Source organism: Chelonia mydas, chromosome 15 (genome assembly GCF_015237465.2).
Source record: "Chelonia mydas isolate rCheMyd1 chromosome 15, rCheMyd1.pri.v2, whole genome shotgun sequence".
In the NCBI taxonomy this organism is placed as follows: domain Eukaryota; kingdom Metazoa; phylum Chordata; order Testudines; family Cheloniidae; genus Chelonia; species Chelonia mydas.
This window is the reverse complement of record NC_057856.1, coordinates 17269561-17291007: the sequence shown is the minus strand read 5'-3', so window position 1 is coordinate 17291007 and position 21447 is coordinate 17269561. Positions and strand designations below refer to the sequence as shown.

Genomic DNA, 21447 nt, shown 5'->3' with positions numbered 1-21447 from the left:
GATCTTTATAATTCTAAAACATTTGATTTATGTATCTGGTGTTTGGAAGGGGCAAATCTCACACCAGATAGTACTTGTGAAAATCTGCTGTGCTAGTAACAGAGGAAGAGAAATGAACTTTGCTCATGTCAAAAGTTTATTTTTTCCCTTTAATATAAAATGGAGTACCTTCTTTATAGTTCCAGATTTGATCAATTTACATAAATTTAAAGCATATTTAATGCTCATTTTCCATGTAGTTTGTCTTGTCTTGGAGAATTTAAATTTAATAAATGGAAGAATCTATGTGGAGGGAAGTCAGCAGGCTTTTAGACCCTCTTTACCAACATTCGGTTCCCTCCTTTAGATATTATTGGTCATCACACCTTTACAGTTTAGAAAGGCTAGATTGTTTTACTGATAGTTGTGTTAATCTTTATACAAGGAAATTTGTCTACCAAAAAAACAAAAACAACAAGACATTTACTGAATGAAAAGGCTTTTTTGTTGGTTTTCTACCCTGGTTTAAGTCTTCCAAAACTCTAGCAGTAGTTAGAAACTAAGTAGATCTATTGCTAATAACCACTGTTAAGGGAGCAGCTTGAACCATAATACTTATTCCCATTTAAAGAGCATATTAACATTATATTCCACCTTGCATATTCAAATTATAGGTTTAATATTTTTGTAGTAGTATTAGGACCTCCTCATACTTTTCTAAAATGCAAGTATTTTATAACTCCACAAATTCTGGTAAAGTGATTGCAAGTTCTGAACACATCAGTGCCAAATTTAGAAAGTGACTGTTGGAGTGCATTGCTTACACCATTGTATTTCAAACTGTGGGAGGAGGTTATCTGGGGTGTGACAGTTGGGGCAAGGGGCTCCAGGTGTCCAGGCTAGGGAGAGCATACAGGGAGGTTTGGGGCAAGAGAGAGTACATGCAACCCCACCCATAGCCTGCTGCTTTCCATGCATCACTGACCACTGCAGTCTTCCTGAGCATTCCCTTGTTTGCTGCCCTGCACTCAGCCAGAAAGCCATAGCCCTGCAGGAATGAAAGGGAGGGTGAGAACCCCTGGTTCACTCTGCTATGGGCTTCTCCAGGGATGTCCAGCTAGGTCCTGCCATTTGCTTGTCTCAGTGAGTCACTTTCTGTCCTGGATGGGCAGGAGTAGGGGACCCTCTTACGCCACTCACATTGTGGTGGTGGGGCACACAGCAAAAAACATGGGAAGCTCTGATTTGAGGAGCTCCATGGCATGTTGTCTAACAAGGTTAGATTCATCCCTAACATTAAGTAGATATAAAAAAAAAGGTACTTCCTTAAGAGTCAGTGAATGGCACATCATGAGTGATCTATGGTCCTATCTACAATATATAAGTAGGTTTTATAAGTTGTTTTCTAACACAAACAGCACTCTTGATCCTTTAGCATGGTTAAAAGAGCTTTTGAAAGTCATTAAGACTTTTAAAAAGTAGCTTCCTACTTATCTTTTGTAATGAAAACCTACATGAGACTGTATTAAATTACATCCAATGCTAGTTCAAAGGATATCCTTTTCCACTACTGTCTGCCATAAGCGGTCATCATACCAGTGGAGTTGTGCCAGGAGAATAATAAATTCTACCATCCAGAATTCTGTGGCACTATAGCCTTCTAGGAAGCAATAGATATAGTGGTCTGCTAAAGAAAACTGTAGGTACCCTGTCAAGCAGGAACAATCCTCAATTAGCAAACACAAACAACCAAAACTGGTGTAAGAGGCCTGCTTAAGTCTACTAATTTAACTTAACATACAAGAAATGTCTGCATAATTTTACCAACAGAAAGGATTAAAATGCACTTAATCTAATCTGATTACATCACTTATATGAAGATACGCACCCTCAAATATGTAAACACCAAGTGCAAGAATTATAGTCACAAGTGTTTGAAGTGTACAGAAAACTCAGTTCTGTCCTTTGATGCTGTTTTCAAATTTGTTTTATTCACTCTTTTGGATGACTATAAATAAGTGTTTCCACTATGGAAAAGAAAGTTAGCACAGTACATTTTCATGACTGGGGAATGGATTTTCTGAAGACATCTTCAAAAGGGCAAAAGCTTAGAAAAAACAATCTGAATGTTGGAATTCAGTTCTTTATAAAGTCCCTTGTAAAAATTAAAAAAAAATTAAGGAAAAAACACAAGGCCCAAGATGATTTATTGCTTCTCTTCAATTTTTTCCTTGGTCTCTTCTTTCTTCTCAGATTTTTTGCTCTCTTCCTTTACAGAAAGCTCTTCTAATTTCTCAGCAACTTTGTCAGCACTATCATTTTTCTCTTTGCCTGCTAAGAGATTGTTTGAAGAAAAAAAAGTTACACAGTATGGTAGATTTAATTAACAATTGGAAAGCTGTATTAACTTGTTTTTCTAAAGAAAGAGTGTAAATTGGCTTTTGAAAGAGGATAAAGATGAAGTGTTTTTTGAACGCCTTGAACTCTCTGCCACACACCAAAGTGATTCATACTGTTTCTTTTCCCTTGCTGATACATACCATGCCAAATGAAAGTAGACTCACTCCTTTCCCCCTCCTTTAAAACAACAGCAAACAAACCAACCAACCAACAAACCCCAATCACTACACTAGGCCATAGCTTACTGACTAAATGGGATGCTACCCTTTGCAGTACCCTCATGAACAGTTTTTTGGAATGCTACAGGGTAACTACTGACAAGGCGTATTTTGTGGAATTGGATGTGCTGGTTCCACACAACTTCCAGCTCCTTCGATAATATCCTTATTCTAATAAGGAGTTATTTGCAATTCAGGTCTCTATCCTCCTCTCTCCTGCCACTCCAACAGCTTTGCTTGAGTGAGAGAAAACTAAGGCTACAGTTTACAAGGGAATTCAGTTCCCTGCATTGCCTAAACCACTCAGATTTCCTGAAGCATTTGAATTGCCGACCAGCAGGAGTCTATACTTTAGAAATTTAGAATGGAATTCTATCCACTAAAGGAGTAATCGCTATATGAAATTGAAGATATTTGTTCAGAGAGCTTCTCTCCATTACACGTGTTGTGTGTGTGTGTCATACAGAACCATCAAATTAAGTTGGTAAAGTTACTTTACAATTTAAACAAAGTGAACCAAGTTTCAAATGTTAGTTTAAAATATAATCCTGCAACTGGGGTATTTACTTGTGAACAAAGGAAAATTAAATAAATAATTAAAAAAATCAGTATGGTAAAACTGCTACTCAAGTGTAGTATATATTTTCATTATTTATACAGAAAAGTCTTTCTATAATATTTGCTCTAAAAATTATGTCCCAGGAGCAATTGCAAGTCTTCTACAAGGAAAGAAGAGTTCTCAAACCAGGGACCATTACTCTAGCAGACTGAAAAAGCCCCTGGACTGAAGACTGCAGTCAGGCACAGAGTGAGTCTGCCAAGAGACACCAAATATTACAATGAGCAATCTAAGGATATTCCCTCGCCCCCACCATAGACATTAAAAACTTGGAAAAGGAGAGGACAAAAACAGTGCAATACTCATCTAAATTCCAAGCGAAGATTAACATCTTACCCTTCTTTGCTCCCTTGTCTACCTCATTCCTGCATTCTTCAAATTTTGCTTTGAATTTCTGTGCATCTGTTTGAAAGAAATAAAATGTTTCTTCATTACCTTAAATTATGTACAATGCCTCTATTCTTTAGATCTATTTGTTCTGAAACAAACAGACATTTATCCTGAAACAAATTCATTTCTACATGTTAGTTTGACTGCCTTTTTAGTCTAGAAATATGCACTTAGTGGATTTCATCTTAGTTCAAGTGATCTTAAGTATACAGGCTTCAATTATTTCTCATTATTTAAATACTCTCCAAAGAAAGCAATGCATGTTGCACTTTTGAGTGGGTTTTCTACAAAGTTCTCATCTTAAGCTTCTGCTGCTAAGTGCTATTTTAAGCTATCTGATCTTCTATCCATACCTTCACTACTAGGCATTCACATTAGAAGTCTACCTACCACACATTCTTGTTCAGTCAGAGGTCAGGGACTGAGAGGACCATAGACATTTATTTTCTCACACCTAGAGATCGTTCTGCCAGGATACAGCTAAGGAGGAATGGCAAGTTTGCACCATCACTACCTATACTGCACCTGAAGGGAGAATTTCAGTCTCCTGAGTTGAAAATCCAGTCCATTTCATGAGCACAAACTGTACTTTAAAAACAAAAACCAAAAACCAAACACCACCGCCACCACACAATGCCATCAGTAAAAAGATGCAGGTAACATGGCTCAAGTTACAGCTAACCAGAATTCTTTTGAAGACAAGCTACATCAATACATTTCAGTCTAAGTGATTGGTTCTGAATAGTTCCATTTCAAAGACAGAAACTTTCTGATAATGGCTGCTATCAGTCCTATTACAATAAGCATCCCTCCAACCCTTTCTAACTGAAATAATTTGAGAAGCAGATAACCACAGTCAAGTCACTCTCAAATAGAACTAGAAAGGATAATTTGATAAGCCCACATTGAGATAGCATGACTGGCCACTTGAGGTCACTATTGCTCCACAGGAAAATGCACATTTTTAAAGACTGAACATGAAGCCAGAGGTTTTTTAGAATCTCTTCGGAGTGTGCACCCTCCTCATGGATTTTCAGAGCTTCTTTGAAAGGGAGTTCATCGTGCATAGTGACACCCCCTGACAGGACCAGAAACTGAACTTTAATTAAAAAGACCAGAAGTACTTGTGGCACCTTAGAGACTAACAAATTTATTAGAGCATAAGCTTTCATGGACTACAGCCTACTTCATCAGATGCACAGAATGGAACATATAATAAGAGATATAGATATATATGTATACACACACACACACACAAAAGGTGGAAGTTGCCATACAAACTGTAAGAGGCTAATTAAGATGAGCTATTATCAGCAGGAAGAAAAAAAACATTTGTAGTGATAATCAAGATGGCCCATTTAGACAGTTGACAAGAAGGTGTGAGGATACTTAACACAGGGAAATAGATTCAATGTGTGTAATGACCCAGGCACTCCCATAAAACATAGATCCATGCTTATGCTCTAATAAATTTGCTAGTCTCTAAGGTGTCACAAGTACTCCTGTTCTTTTTGCAGATACAGACTAACATGGCTGCTACTCTAAACCTGAACTTTAGTTCTTTGTCTATGAACCCAAGAAGGAACTCCACTAATAGTTTGCTTTCTATCCCCTCATATCTGCTACTGCAAGGCAGCGTGTAAAGGAAGCAATGAAAGCCCTCAGTCACCCCACCCCACTCCCAAACTCAGAGATAACGTTAAAATCCCAACCCTAAACTTATTCTTCTAAGTAGACTTTTTTTGGTAGGGGATTCAGGGGTTTAAATAGAAGGCTTGGTTTCAGTGAAAGTTTGCCTGAAGAAGAAAGGATGCTTTATTAGAAAGGTGAAACTGAAGAAAACATTGTTTGCCAACATGTGTTAATATGGTTCGGCCACAAGGTGCCAACTGTGCAATGGAACATGTTTGGCAGTATTTTTGTTTACTACCATCTTACCTTCCTCCTATGTGCCAACCTAGACATTTTAATGTGGCTAACCCACAGGCACATGCAACCTGAAAGTTATCTGAGATGCACAATAAGAAGCCAGCAGTTATAATGCTCTTTGACAGTCACACACTGTTTGCTGCATTAACTGCTTAAGGGCTAGTGAGAATAGCTGGATCTAGAAGTCCTTCACCCCTTACAAGAGCTACCACTAGACTAGACAGGAGCCAGAAGATTAAGCTGGTTGTGCAGCCACCATGGGATTCTCCTTGGATGCCCGCGTCACAGGCAGAAGGGGTTTTAAGAGCCCCAGAGAGCAGTTCACTAGCCCAGTAGCCATCTGGGGGGGGTGTGGTGAGAAGGGAAGAAGTGTGGCAGCCATTTTATTTCTCATACAATTAGTTTTGCATGTTCTATTTAGGAATGAATGCAGTCTGGCATTCCATGTAGGGAATTCCAGGCAAACCACTACAACTTGTCGTCACTTATTTTGGCGTTTGTAAGGTAGTTGTGGCAGAGAGTGGCTTCCATGCTATGTCTGTATAGTCCCTAACCACTCCTGGCTGGGGTACTCAAGTGCTACCAAGATACAAATAATTTCACCTCTAATTCCCTAAATCATGGCATTTATTCTCCTAAGTTACCTAGAGGAGATACTGCACAGTCAAATTTGTTTTTATATTTTAAATAGATGAGAGAATTTGCCTGTTCTGACCACAGATATGAGATACTGCCTTCAACAGGAATGTGATTCCTCCACAGTGCTCAAAGCCTTTCATTAACATAAAATAACAGAACCAGAATCTTGCACCATCTCTCTGAATGGTCAAACTATACTAACCTTTGGGAGCATTGTAGCAAATAATATATAACTTTAAATAAACTTTAGTCTAGAAAGATTTACTATAACCTATCGTCCAAGTTAACCATGGTTGTTACGATTACCATATTCCACTAAGAGGATATTTCATTTGATATGTTAGAAGGAAGAGACAAATGGATATTAACACCTAGTACTTGTTCAGTGTAGCAGTTGTGATTCTAAGGGAGATGCGCCTGAATGAAAGATTTAATACAAGGTAATAATTTCCATACAGTATTTGTAATGTCACAAATCAGAGGTTCTCAAACTGTGGTCTGCGAACTCCATTCAAGTGGTCCGCGGATAGATCCCTCTAAGGTTTGTGCCTGGGTGGCCGCACACAAGAAAATAAAGGGCCACCCACCTAATTAGTGGAGCTGCACAGGCATGGCTCCACTAATTAGGTGCCTGGACCCTGGAGAAGACACACATGTAAGGTGAGGTGGTGGCCTTGGGGGAAACAGAGGGTAAGTGGGAAAGGGCAGTGGGAATTTAGGACGTGCAGGGCAGCGGTGGCCAGAGAAAGAGGAGACTTCCCCAGCTCCAGGGCTGTGGCTGCCAGGGAGAGACGGCCCTCCTTCCCAGCCCCAGCTCAGGGGCTGCTGCAGCAGGGGAGAGAGGGCACATCCATCACTCTGATAAGGTAAGACTACTGATATTAAAATAAGAGTTGTGCGCTTTTATTTGTAGAACAAAAAACGTTAAAGGTTTTTTTTTTTTTAAATATAGCGCTTTTATCCAAAGCGCTTTACAGTAGTTAGCTAATGGTACAAATGACATTTGGAAAGATCATTAAGTGGTCCGCTGAGACCCTCAGTAATTTTCAAGTGGTCCGTGGAAAAAAAAACCAACCAAAAAAAAAAACCACACAAACAAAAAACAAAAAACCACACATTTGAGAACCACTGCCACAAATTTAATCTTCATTAAAACATGAAGTTGAGGTAATTAATGAAAGTAAGGTGAATATACTGGTTGAAGTCCTGGAGTTATATTGTATTAAAATTATTTGGAAACACTAACAAGCTCTCTTGAAAACAAAGTGTCAGCACACTTATCAAGGCAACCCCCCCCCCCCCCGCCCAAAACAAAACAAAAAAAAACCAAGAAAGTTATAAAGATGGTGTTGGATGGAAGGTGGAGGATAACTGCTCTATTTATCTACGTATTCAGAGCATTACTAATTAACCAGTTGCACTCTGAATTATTTCTGCTGCAGTACTATTTAGAGAGAAGGGACTGTCCTTCTAGACAAATATTAGGGTGGCTTTCTATGGACAAATGAGGCTTTTTTCTCCCCTCATCCCATTTTGAGTGCTTACAGCCAGTGGGATAGATTCTTTAAAAAGACAGGGAATATTTATTCTTTTCTACCATGGGAGCTACAAAAGGTAGTGGTAACTACTTTCATACATTTACTGTAGAATACTGTGCAGTATTAAATGGCCCAAGGTTACTTCCTAAAGCAGATAGTATAGTATCAAAAGAAACTGATCTTGTGCCATCACTCACTTTCTGCATTTAGAAACCGGATTGCCAAAAGTTCAGGTTTAGGGCTTTCATCTGCAAAGTCAGCATGTGTGTTCCAAACCCATGCCCTGTCACTTCCAGCATTAGGCTTCAGCTCCATTAAAGGTGTAACTACAAAGAAAAAGAACTGATTAGTCGTAGCTCCATATAACATTTTGAAATACATTTCCACATAAGCCCCACAAGTACCTTAAGAAAGTCAGCTCTTAGTAAGATGAAGTAAATAAAAGATTTTATAACTCACAAGGGATTGTAATGTAAAGTTATTTCTAGCTGAAATGGAGGGAAGGGAAAAAAGGATGGTGCCCATATTGTTCTGTCCTGTGTCCCAGAACAATCTGTAATGGGAGGCCAATACTGCCAGAGTGCTAACCACACACTTCTATTCAACTCCCCCCTCCCCCAAAAAGGTCATAGTTCCAATTTAATACCATTTTAGAATGCAATGTTCCCCTACTGAAAGGCCAATGGTCTAAAAAGTACTTTTAGATAGTGGCCAATACGTATGCTTCAAAGGAAGGTACAAAAGCATCCAAATAAAATAGTAAAGTTTCTTCCTTTCTGCTGCTGGTAATCTTACGTATTATAGACAGCACTTAGCTTTCCTCTGAGATTATTCATGTAAGTGATTTCTCCCTCCTCCCTTTATGCCATCTTAAAATTCTGTTTCAATATCCTGCGACAACAAACTACAAATATTCAACATAGAACAGTATCTTTTTAACTGCCTTGTTACGCTTGCTTACCCTTTTCTGGGGCAAGTGCACTAAACTAGAGAAACTGTAGTTTCAGCAGAAGTCACAAGCTTGATGAACCCTTCGTTCCAATTTTTGTTCATCCCCGGGCCTTTTATTTAGTGTATATAGTAAGTACAGGGACCACAGACAAACAGAATGCTAAAATGCTATTTCCAATTATACTTTTCAGTTGCTTCAAACATCTCCCTTCAGCAAAACTTCCCATGTCTGATTTCTGTTCAAACAATTTTTTCCCTAAATTTGTGTCAAGACAATCCTTTCAGCCATCTAAATGATTTCAGCAGAAGAGTTATTTTCTGCTTTAAATAAGTTTGAGACTTTGCAGAACTTACATACTCCACATTGCTAGATCTCCTTGAAAATGAATGAGCATCCAAAGAGACTTCATTACAAAACTAAAATATGCAACAAAGTATTTTGATGCCTCTTTAATTTACTAGATTGTAAATATATTTACCTGTAGTATTATAGAACTGTGCACAATTAATAAGTTAAACCGGCATCAAACTGGATGCATACACAGAACTAGTCTATTTACTGATGTTAGACCACTGGCCCATTCTGCCAAGCCATTTTTAGGGTTAAAAAAAACCTGCACGAATCCTATGAGACTTGATAACTATATTGCACATAAAAATAGGTGACAGGCAAAGGGAAGTTATGGGAAATAATGGAACAAACATACTATAATGATTTGCACAGATTTTTAGGGTTTTATCTCTCCTCATGAGAAGGCGAATTGTTCCCTTCTCCCTGTGCTTCAGGAGTTTCACATCTCCGGTTCCTCGTTCTTTCCACTCTGGAAGATCATTTTCTGATGCAAATCGAAACAGCTTTGCTCGCCTTGAGAAAGAGAGCAAGAGATTAGAGTTTGTATGCAAGAACAAACCACGCTGAATAAAAGGTCCCTCAGCCCACCTGTCTTAGGTGAAAGTTAAGATTCCACAGAGCTTTCAGGAGAGAGGAAATAAATCCAGAGTCCTCACCAACAAATTAGAGTTCAAGATGACAGATTTTCTAGGCAAATTGAGCACCATGCTATCAGTAGTCAATGAACTAGTTCAGGACAGAATACTGTATGAATGGAGTCATTAAAAAAAAAACTTCACTGCCCCACAAAAATGTTGCTGAAAGAACGTCTGTGTAATTCCAAGACAGCTCCATATTAGCACTGAATTTATTCCATCAAAAAGTGAATTTCATGATTTTTTTAATCGTAGAGTACACGGACTTAAGTTACAGAACAGATGTGTTACTGTCGTATATATTTGGAATGAAATTAGTGCACTGAAATTACAACCAATGATTCAACAAAAACAAAAATGAAGCCAGCCATGTTGGCCTATTTTCATGGCAGTTTGTTAATTAACAAACTTGTTAAAGGAGAGACGAACATTTAATAGTAGTTGCCCAGCCTCTTTTCCAGATCCGTTATTATCTCCAGCTATCTACTTGTGGGGGAATTCTGCACCACTGCACATGCGCAGAAACATGTCCCCCCACAGATTTTTTTTCCTTCCCTGCAGAAAAATGGTTTCTGTGGGGAAGCAAAGAGAAACTGCACCAGCGCTCACTCACCCTCTCCGGCAACACAGATGCATCTGTTCGGGCAGCTGGGGGAGAGGTAAGTCACCACGAGTGTGTGTGTGGGGGTGTCTGTGGATGCCTTGGCTGCCCAGGGACGATAGTCCTGGCTGGGGCAGAGAAGGGGGTGGGGACGGAGACAGAGTTCCCCCTCCCCTACATGGAGCAGCCAGGGCTGGGTCAGATCAACCCCCAGAAACCTCCCCCGGCTGCAGGAAGCTCTGCAGGTAGTGGGAAGTGGGGTCTGGGTGCGGGGGAAGGGTGCGTGTGTGTTCCAGGTGGGGTGGGGCTAGGGGAGTCCAGCCGCACAGGGGATGGGCGGGGAGGGGTGAGCAGCTCCCTGTAGAATGACCCCTCCTCCCACAGCTGAGGAGCGATGGGGCCAGGAAGTAAGGGGAAGGAGTCACTGTACAGGGAGCTGCTCCTGTCTGCCCAACCCCCCTGCATCTGGACCCCACCCCACTGCCGAACCTCAGCCCCCTGCACCTGGAATCCATCCCCACTGAGCCCACCCCTTACATTGGGACACCCCCCCCCCGCCCCGATCCCTACCCCACCAAGCCCCACTCCACTTACACCCAGACCCCCCGCTGAGTCCACCCCCACCATCTTCACCTGGACTCCTCAGCAAAGTCCCATTCCCCCTGCACCGAGAATCCCCCAACAAGTCCATGTGCATCCAGATCCCCCCCAACCCCCACACCAATCTGTCCGCACACAAATTGTACCACACAGAACCCTGGTACTCTTGAGGGAATTCTGCACCAAAAGTTAAAAATTCTGTACCAAAACATTAAAATCCTGCATATTTTGTCAAAACAACAGTAACACATTAACAATACGATCACACCATTTTCAGTTATTTGTTGAAAAGTGTTTTGAAATAAATTATGAAAATAATTTAAAACGGTGAGATATTGTGTTATTTTGACAAATAAAACGTACAGAATTTTATAATATTGTGTGCAGAATTTAATTTTTTGGCAGTTTTACTCCTGAGGCAATTCTATCTCACATACCACCAACAGTTCCATTTAGGAGGGCGTTTTCCAACCCAATATATTAATGTAAATGCTTTGCATGCAAAGTTAATTCAGTCTTACAATTCTTTCATTTAAACTTTAGTGCTTGCTTCCCTCCCAATTCACAAGGTGAACTTTTGTGCCCTTCTATAAGGGCTACAGGATTGATATCCTAATTGGAAAGAAAAAGCAGACGAATTCTTAGAGTGTACTGCTTTTCTGATGTAAACAAAAAGGTACCAAGCTAACAGCATACCTTGTTTTAGATTGGTTAGCTAAAAATGTAGTATTCCTACCTAAAAAGCTTTCAGATCAAATCAAGACATCTTCCTAACACTAAGGCTGAGCAAGACAAGATTACCTCATGAATATTTTTAAAGCAAAAGGTCGATTCCCTTTGTGTTTAGGGATCTCAGATCCATGTCAATACTATAACTTGGCAAGTAATCCCTTTATTGGGGGTAATTTTGACCTTCAAACAGAGCCATACTGTAGGATCAGGTGTCTCACAATGTAACCATAAAACAATTTGGTTAGTGTTTACCAGTTAACAGGAGTGTGCAAGTCCCTGGATCCCAGTGTTCCATACACCCAAGGAATAAATACCTCACTCCCTTAAACTATCCCTCGGTTGCTTTCTACCCTCAGAATCTCAATTTGTAGTTACTGTCCAACACAGAGGAAAGGGAGATTGAGTGTTGCTCTGCAGAGGCAATATAAATAGGACACCCCCCCCTCCCCATGTAAGTAACTCCCTTCTCTCCTTCAAAAACAATGCCTTCACAAAGCCCTTAGTGTAGGAGATTATGTAGCAGTGACCTCTCTGTAAAGGTAGGCCAAGGAACTCTGCTAATGGAACTGATTAATATGTATCTTCTTGATACTACAATGAAGTTGTGACTTGAAAAGATATAAGTAGGACAACGTATTTATGAAATAAGGTAGGTGGGGCCCCCACATCAGTGTCTGCAATTGAGCTGCAAAGAAAGTTTTCACTTTAAACTAAGAGTCTAAATGAAGTAGTCAGGAGTTAATGTGATAGAATTTGAACAACCTGCACTCTCTTCCACAGCCTTGTGGGGAGATTGAGTCCTATGCTGCAGCCTGGTCAGTCTGACATGCATCCTAATGCAGATCAACTATCTGGATTCAAGGTGGCTTATTTTTTGGAACCCTAGGATTCAGGAAAGCCCAGAGCACTGGCATCCAGCCAGGTCTCAGCAAATTTGTCAAAACAATTCCTTTTGCTGTACAACATACTGAACTGCTGGCACCTTAACAACTTTCCTAAACTCTATTTAAAGGACCCTCTGATCCTTAGCAGAATATATTCCAGTGTTTCTTTAGGGGTTGTTTTTATAAGAGAATGGCTTCTTTCATCTGGGACTGCACATCACTTGGCATACAGAAAAGTTTAGTGGTCACACTCCTCATGCAGGTCAATTTTTGGAGATGTTCTCATAGAACCATGTGTTATCAGAGTCTCTTACAGGAGCACACTCTGGAACGAAGCTTGAAAATGACTACTTTTGGCCATCTGACTTTTCCCAAATGGACTTCATGCCTATTTGAAGCAGGAGCATCATGGAGCAAGAGGAATGCATCTTAGCTCCTGTGCTACATACACTTCTCTCTACAGAGGTCTCCAGCTTAGGAAAAGTTCAAGGAATTCTACAAAATTTAAACTTAGATTAAGCCAGTTTGTCCAGTTTTCTAATCATATAACTAATACTATTTGATGTCTGCTAACACAATGGAAAGAGCAAGAGGTGTTTCTATGACTGCTCCAGATGATGGCAGAAGGGAACCATTGAAGAGTTAGAGAGGGTGGAGCATTAACACCTCAAATCTATAAAATATTGATTCAGTAAGCAAGCAGACAGCTTCTACTGGGGGGGAGGGGCCGGGGGGAAGATGAGCAGAGGAAGTGTCACGATGACCCAAATATTTAAGCACAGAGTAGGACATGTTAATTTTAAAAAAAGAAAAACCTAATTTGTGACACAGTTACACATCTCTAGACCCACATTTCTGCACAATTCAAGTTAACAGGTTTAAATTTTTTCAAATCCAAACTTTTCCACTATCAATTAGATATCATTAGAGAGTCAGGATTTCATCATGTTACACTATATCAGCCCCAACACTCCAGGGGCACAGACATTAGTCATATCAAGTGCTATTTTCTTTCTACTAGTACTACATTGTCTTAGGCAAGTACCCCTGTGTGGTGTTTTGCAACAAGCTACCTTCCTACCTTTTATTAGTGTTTTTCACAGTTTAAAAGCAACTAGTGTTTAGAGACCTACCCAGTGCCATCCTACTTACATCTTAAAGAGTTCTTCCTCATCCTCCTCAAGGGTCTTGATCTCTTGTTCAGGAAGGGAAACTATGGGCTCAAATTGAGGATCATGGTTAGAATCATCTGCGTTTTCAGTTGAGGTGTCATGTTCCTCATGAGTTTCCTGTGAAAATAATGCAATTTTAAGAACAGTTCTGCAGTGGCTACATCTGTATTTAACATGTGTTACCAAAGGTATTTAGGAACTACTCTGAATGTTCCAACTACATATACACTAACTAAATTTTATTCAGCCTTTTAAAATATGCAGATTTTCTTCACATTAGTGAAACATAGGAACACTCACCCAGGAGTCTAAGGACTTATCTACATACTCCACAGATGCGCACCAGCTGTGGTGTAAATTCTAGTGCAAACCAGAGTATGGAGCACTGACTATGGATCTTACTGGTGGACACTAAAAGCTCTCTAACACAAACTGATGTAGTCCCGTTTGAAATGGGACTACATCGACATGCACTAGGGAACTTTTAGCACATTTCACTTTTAGTGCCCCAGCCCTGATCCCCCTCCCACTTTCCGAACCCCTCAATCCCAACCCGGAGCCCCCTCCTGCACCCCATATCCCCAGCCCCACCTAGAGCCTGCAGCCCCAGCCGTCACCTTAACCCCCTGCCCCAGCCCAGAACCCCCTCCTGCACCACAAACTCCTCATTTCTGGCCCCACCCCAGAACCCTCACCCCCTCCTTCACCCCAACCCCAATTTTGTGAGCATTCATGGCCTGCCATACAATTTCCATACCCAGATGTGGCCCTTGGGCCAAAAAGTTTGCCCACACCTTCCCTACCCAAAAGCAGTAAAGAAACTATTCATACAGAAGGACTCTAGTCACAGTGGAAATAGTGAGGGCAGAAAATTTCTAAAAGTTTTTTGAAAATAAAAAGGTTTTGGTTTGTGTGTCATAAAGCACTGCGCTAGCTCTTTGAAAACAAAAATCAAGATTTCCTTTTATATTGTAGATCCCTGCCATGAAGAAAGAGAAAGGATGCATATTTGGAGAAACAGGGGGCACACAGAGTCCAAGGCATAAGAGCGTAGATGGAGGAGTTGCAAAAGTCCTTGAAATAGAGGGGGGATGGGAGAATGGCACACAGGGACCTTGTGGGGTAGAAGAGATGAACACAGAGCCCCCTGGTTTGTGCGATTAGCTTGGCCAACAGAAAGCAAGAGATACCCTCTCCCTAGTATTCTCACAGTAAAACAATTAAGATAACATAGCTACAATGTTCCTTTAAAAAATTAAGCTGACCAATTAACCATCAAAAGATCTAAAGCAACACCACTAAGTCTGGCTTTTAGCTATAACACAACCTTGTAATACGAGAACAGTATTAAAATGTCTCAGGTTAAAAAGAATGTTGGTATTCTTGCAATGTTAGAGATATTTAAATATTACACTGATTTTATTTTTAAATCTTGATTAAAGTATTGGCTGGAAACCTAGAATTAGCAAACTAGCCTAAGGCTATGAAAAACTGTTCCCCTATTTTTGGTTTTGGATAATATGTTTTAAGTTATTGAAGTAGTACTCCCTCCTACAGGTTTACAGTTAACTTTAGATGCTGAAGTTCACAAGTTCAGAGTCATCTACATTATAATGATCCCATACAACTTAAGGAGCATACTTATCACCACATCCATATCTGTTTTTATCATTTAAGTTACTGGTTTTGAGACACTGTGCACTCAAAGCAGGTTATTTTTAAAGGAACAAGATCTGTATATTAAGGAAATATTAAGATACAGAGATTTAAAAAACCCTCAAAATGAAATGGTCATGGCATGTGAAATTTAAGAAAAGTGACATTTTTCATGAGAATGTTGGGTTCAAATATACAATTAGTGTTTTCAAATTATATGACTTTGTATGTCCAACATAATATAGTAGCTTAATATCAATAGGGAACAAGTAGATTAACAGCTGCAACAGGAGCTCTTCTATAACATTGGGTCAATTCATGCTTCAAAATATTTGACTGGATAAATGAGAGAAAGGACATTTACTAATACAGCTTAAGTAACTGTGTTGGGAGAAAAAGAAAAAAAAGTGTGAAGTTCTGTAAAAACCATTCATGGCCTTCTTGAAAAATTCCATTAAAAATATTAGATACACAGTGGGATGCTATGTACGCATTTTAATTATAACACCTAAGATCACAATGGTGCACGTATGATCAGTTTATCTTACTGAAAAGATCTTATAAATGTCATTGAGGAGGAAAACCCAAGATGTCAGCACATACCATTTAAAGAGTGCTCTATCAGAAATTTTTAAAAGTTAAGCTGAGAATACCCCTTTACTACACATGCAAAATGTAGACAGTTTTAGATATGGCTTTATACACAGAGTTAGTATCACACAACTGAATTTCCAATTTAACACTTTACCCTGCAGCTATGTTGTCTTTGTTCTTGACTTAATTTTAATACATATGAATCACTAAAAGACTTCTCACTTAAGAAGCCAAGAAATGAAACGTGGTTCTTCTATAGCCAAAGAAGCCACAAGAATATTCCAGAAGTCTAGCAAACAGTTTCTTTGCAACACAGGGAGGGAGAAAGCATGGTCTTATGGTTAAGGCATTAGCAAGGGACTCGAGATCTTAATTCAATTCCACATAGACTGCCACAGACTATGAGATCTTGGTCAAATCACTTAGTATCTGTGCCTGTTCTTTATCTGGAAAATGAAGATAATTATTCTATTCTTCCTCACCACTGGCAATTTAGATTATAAACTCTGGGCAGATAACTGTCTCTCACTAGGCGTATGTACAACACACAGCACAACAGGGCCCCCAGCTTGGTCGGTGCTTTTATTGTTACTGGAATACAAGTAATGGTTCGACAGGAAACAAGGGTTAGTTCAAAGATGCTACAACACACCTTTTGGTGACACCTGTTGAATGTCACCAGTGTTCTAGCACACAAGAAAATGGAGAACAGCCACAGTAATAAAACTGTGATAGAAGAATAGCTGCAGTACACTGCACCAAGACCTGATGGTTTCCAAGAGAAGGGGGAAAACATCCCAGAGAGAACACAGGCCAGGCTTGTAGAACTGACTCCAGCACTGAGATAAACAAACCTCATTGCAGAGATAACTGATCCCTTTATTCCGCCCCCACTTCGATTCCCTGCAGGCGCCACAAGAAAATCTTAAGTAACAATAAGCACATGTTAGAGAGGGCGAAAGAAAACGAATCACAGTATTGCGATAAAATCCCACCCATCCGCGATATAAAAAGCACGTGGTCGTCTAGGACGACTAGCCCCGGCCCTGTCGATAACATGGGGGGCCTCCTTCAAAAGCTCCTGAGTCATAAACCAGATTGTGGCGCCTGCGGAGGCTCAAACGCCCGCTTGGGGCAGAGCCGACCCCGCTGCAGGGCGAGGAGCCAGAGTGAGGCGGAAAGGGATGTCACCGTCCGTCTCGGCCCCGGCCGCCGAGTGATGGGCCCAGCAAGAGACCGGCACGCACGTGTGGGCGGGCAGCCCCCTGCACGGCGAATGCCCGACCCCACGTGCATCTAGGGATGCTGGGTGAAAAGCCACCCAGGCCCCTTTCCCGCCAAGACAAGGCCGCCCTCCTATCTCCCTCCTCAGCCCCCGCTCTCCTCTACGCGCTCGGCCTCGGGTCCCTCACCACGAGTCCCCTAAACCCCGCTGCTCTCCCGGACAGCCTCGCTACTCTGCGGGGCCGCTCACCCGACCGGCCCGCGGGCTTCTCACCCATCTGTTCCCCGCTGCGTCTCCAGGCCCCCATCCACCGTCTCAGCCCACCCTAGCCCACTTCCTCAGCGCCAGGCCGCCCCACTCCACCTCGGGCTCCCGAGCCCCAGGCCGCCCCAGCGCTGCCCGTGGAGCCCCTCCGCCCCAGATTGGTGAGGGAAGCATCGGCATCCTCACCTTGGTCTCCGCCATGGGGCTGGGAGGTGGCGCTGCTCCTAGACTAGACTCGTTCGCGTCGCTCTCTCCCCCCACCGCAGCTTTGGCGCTGAATTTCCTGCTTGCCGCTCCCCGCCCCCTCCCGCTTTTACCTCATTCCCGCAGCCCGCGCCGCCGTTGTCGCAAGGCCTGATGGGAAACGCCTACTTTACCCCGCTCCCTTTCTCTCTCGTAATGCCGCTAGCCGTAGGCGGCAGGGCGACCCCTCCCCCTGGTATTAGCCTTTTCGTGGTACTAAATCGCAGCCACGCCGGGGTGTCCGGCCGGGCAGTTTCTCCAGGCTCCCACTCGAGGTCTCGGAAAGAACACGAATTCCCCCCGAAACGCGCACAGCATCCCCCACTCGCGGGCTGAGTCTAAAGAAAATTCATCTCCAAAGATCTAGTGTGTGCCCCCAATTAAACCTTTTTACCCCATGCCCGAGCTGTTTCCCATCAGCCTTTGCGACTTGGCGGCGACCATCCCGCGTCTCTCTACTCTCAAGATGGCGCCTGCGTGTGTGGTGGAAGGGGGGGGGGAATTATTTTAATCTTGTATTTTTAGGATTGGGGGATTTTATAAGCGCAAGGGGCTGATTCCATGTCAGAATCTGTGGGAAAGGGTGCAAAAAAATTGCTTTTTCCCCGCGGGCATTTTAGCTTCCCGGTGACGTCACGGAAGACACCCCCCCACCACCACCTTGAACCCGCCCCCGTTCGGTGTATGTGTGCCGCGTGAGGTGGGGACGGGTCGCGCGGGGAGATGGGCGGGAGGTGAGTGTAGCGGGGGGGGGCCTGCGACTGAGGAGAGCGTAGGGCTCCCTCAAGCTCCCTTCGGAGCCTGAGCCGGCGCTCGCCGCGTCGGCGCTTATTGGTCGCAGGAGCCGCGCCGAGATGTGGTGGCATCCTGGTGTGGTCCCGCGGGGCGCGGACGGGATGCCCCAGGCTAGTGTCTTGGTGCGCTGGATGCTGCATGGGTGGGTGAGGGTGCTGCCCTGGGGTCGTGATAGTGCTGCAGCCTGGTGGCGGCGGCGGCGGCGTTGCACCATGGGGTGAGGTGGCGGGGCACGGTGATGGGCCCTTGCTGTGGCTCACGGGGGGGGAGGGGGTGGCGTGGTGGCTGTGCACTGTGGCACCCGGCCTCAAGTGGGGTGGGGCGTGGTGATGGCCCTTAGCTGTGGCACGTCGGGGAGTGCGTGGTGGTGGCGCAAGGCTAGTCTGGAGGGGAATGCTGCAGTGGCATCACACCCTGTTGTGCGGGCACGGTGCTGTGCTTTGTGGCATCGTGGTGGTGTGGCAATGGTATGGGGGAGGGCATGCTGTGGTGTGGTTGGAGTGGAGGGGCATGGCCATGATTACACATGCCGATAGCCCAGGGCTGTGCGCTGTGATGATGGAACCATGTTGTGGCATATTGGTGGCAGGGGCTGGGGGCGGGGGGTTGCACTGTGGCTCAAACTCCCAATATTTTCTAACTTCAACAAGTCCTCGTTCAAAGAGTATTAAATCTGTAAAACTGAAATCTTTACAGGACTGAAGAAATGATGGAAGGAAAGAGTAGTCTCTGTGTCCCTGAAGAAGAAAATACAGCCCCTTCGGTAGAAGCAGAAAATATAACTGAGGTGGAAATTAAGCAAGACAAGGGAGATAGTAGCCATGCAGAGAATACAGAAAATTGCCCTGATATGTACAGATATATCAAAGGAGATTTGTTTACATCGGAGATTTATAAAGTAGAAATTCAGAATCTTCCAAAATATATTGGCTTTAATGATGTAAAGAAATTTCTTGCCAAATATGGACTTAACCCTCATAAGATAAAACTTTTTGGGAAACAAACTTTTGCATTTGTGACATTTAAAAGTGAGGAGGAAAGGGACAAAGCTATGAAAGTCCTTCATGGAGTCATGTGGAAGAGCCGATATTTGAGTGTTAGGCTCGCAAAGCCTAAAGCTGATCCCATTGTAAAAAAGAGAAAGAAAGAAGGGGAGGACACTGAACAGAAAGAAGCAAAGCGTCCAGCTTTAGCAAAAGACAGTGAAGAGGAGCCTCTCAGTAAACAGATAGCAGATGTGGTGACCCCTTTGTGGAATATACCATATGAAGAACAGCTGACAAAGAAGAAGCAAGAGTGTGAACAAGTGCTGCAGAAACTGACAAAGTAATTCCTTTTTGTAATGGTACTTTAATAATGTTTATGAGCTTTAATGCAAATTTGTATTACTATAGTTAAAATCCAGTAAACCTTCTCTCTATTCCCTACACAAATATAACAGTATAAGTAAGTCTCTTTTAATATGTAAGAATGCTTTTCCTTAAATTACCACCTCAACCCCAGAGCTTGAAAATTACATTGGACTAATGTATAGGACTTCATATTTTTAGTACTTGATCTGCTTGAAAAGACCCTGCGAAATTAAGGAATGTGGTTTTAAGGAAAATTATTCCATAAGCCACCAAGGTTAAACATGAAAATTTTATACCACTGAAAAGCTAGAATTAGCAGGTCCTCAGCGATATAAGGAATGAACTCTGATAGGTGTTGAGATGTAACTTTTCAGTCACATCATTCTGATGGTCTTCTATAAACCCCTCTACTCTAATTCTCACATTATTTAGTCTTTAAAGTATTACTCCTGTCTAAGAAAATATTTTAAATATAAAATTACAGTTTTATCTATGCCTTATTCTGTTACGAAATTCTCCATATAAAGAAAATATTTAACCTTGATAGTCATTAGACACTTAAAAAAAATAAAAGCAGACAAGGTTATTTTTTCCCACCTCTATGCTTAAATACCCACCCAGGTCCCATCATCTTAAGAGTATACTTTGCAGCAGCCATTATTTCACTTCAGCAGGACTGGATGAGATTCCCTTTACCTGTCAACTTTTATTCCTTAATTAGTCAGGGGGGTCGTTATAGAAAAATGCAGGGCTCTCCTCTTTCCCTTTTTACAATGATTCCAGCTGAGGGGTGACAGATCAACAGTTGCTTTATTCTGGAACTCTGTAGCTGTTTTATGTATTTATGTAGATTTTGAAATCTGCATTTAGTAGCAGTATGATGTAAATACTGTTTAGATTTCCCATTGACAAGACTCTTATGGAAGAATATCCTTCAGGTATTTAATAACTTGATTTTCAGATAAGAAAAATAAAATTGGATGCCTGTATGGTCCTGTATTGTTTTGTATAACAGCCAGTTAACCTGATTCAGCTGTTTAAATGCATGTATTTATTGAAAGGCTTGTCTTCCGTAAATCTGTTAAACTTTTGCAGGGAAATAGGAAACAACAACAAAGCCCTGTTACCTTGGTTGTTTGTACAGAAGCAGAAGTATAATAAAATCTGTTGCCCAGTAGAGGGAGTGAAAGCATCACCATTACAGGTACGGCAAAATCTAACTTGTGGGTATGGAGTGATAATGTGTAATACACTCTAAAAGTAAACAAACTCTGTTGGTTTGAGGGATGGGGGACTATCTGATGGGCAATACTGTGGTAGCAAAAATATCTGTAGGTTGGTAAGTAAGTAGAAGCTTGTGCTTTACTACCTTTCACATAAATACTGTAATGGAACTACTAATCTAGGAGTAAAAAAAAAAACTCTAAACGAATTGAAACCTTACAAAAATTAAAAATATTGGATTGTGCCTTTTCTCCATAGGCTTGCTTACTGTTCTGTAATGCAAATTCAGATTTTTTCAAAGGAGTTTTGCATTTGTTATCCAGATATAGCAAAACCTCCTAACTATAACTCAAGTTCTTTCAACAATATCATTACTAGATCCTTCTTCAGAAATTAAAATTTCCATATGGGCTGAATTTGGTATTCTGGGTCTCAGGCCATCAATAAAGAAATAA

At 41.8% G+C, this 21447-nt stretch overlaps 2 protein-coding genes and 1 non-coding gene across 21 annotated transcripts in view; 1 reads left to right on the top strand and 2 right to left on the bottom strand.

The window, feature by feature from the left end:
* Positions 1-391: 391 nt before the first annotated feature.
* Positions 392-17706, bottom strand: RANBP1 (RAN binding protein 1). Of its 2 annotated transcripts, none has more exons than XM_007054953.4 (6): positions 17565-17706; positions 13620-13756; positions 9371-9528; positions 7910-8038; positions 3553-3618; positions 392-2313 (listed from the first exon to the last, which is right to left on the bottom strand). In XM_007054953.4, the coding sequence occupies exons 1-6, from the start codon at positions 17577-17579 to the stop codon at positions 2186-2188; spliced, it is 633 nt and encodes a 210-aa protein (XP_007055015.1). In that variant the 5' UTR covers positions 17580-17706; the 3' UTR covers positions 392-2185. The 2 variants fall into 2 exon arrangements, with proteins under 2 accessions (XP_007055015.1, XP_007055016.1); XM_007054954.4 differs by having other exon boundaries at positions 392-2310.
* Positions 3287-3415, bottom strand: LOC114018263. Its single transcript, XR_003563656.1, has one exon. It is a non-coding gene; the product is annotated as a small nucleolar RNA SNORA77 (small nucleolar RNA).
* A 302-nt stretch (positions 17707-18008) lies between the features above and the next one.
* Positions 18009-21447, top strand: part of TRMT2A (tRNA methyltransferase 2 homolog A) — a 36473-nt gene continuing 33034 nt past the window's right edge. For 2 of the 18 annotated variants that reach the window (XM_043529595.1, XM_043529596.1), the window contains exons 1-3: positions 18009-18098; positions 19113-19742; positions 20864-20972. In XM_043529595.1, the coding sequence (XP_043385530.1) occupies positions 18019-18098; positions 19113-19742; positions 20864-20972 (819 nt within the window). In that variant the 5' untranslated portion in view covers positions 18009-18018. Of the gene's footprint in view, positions 18634-19112; positions 19743-20863; positions 20973-21447 lie in introns of all 18 variants that reach the window. The other 16 variants (XM_043529598.1, XM_043529597.1, XM_043529599.1 and 13 more) reach the window with 15 other exon arrangements.

Excerpts from the sequence above, each read along its gene's own strand:
- RANBP1 (XM_007054953.4), bottom strand. Across the intron at positions 9,529-13,619 it reads GAGGAAGAACTCTTTAAGAT|GCGAGCAAAGCTGTTTCGAT; the intron begins GTAAGTAGGATG and ends CTCTTTCTCAAG. Across the intron at positions 3,619-7,909 it reads CCGGTTTCTAAATGCAGAAA|ATGCACAGAAATTCAAAGCA; the intron begins GTGAGTGATGGC and ends TCTTTCAAACAG.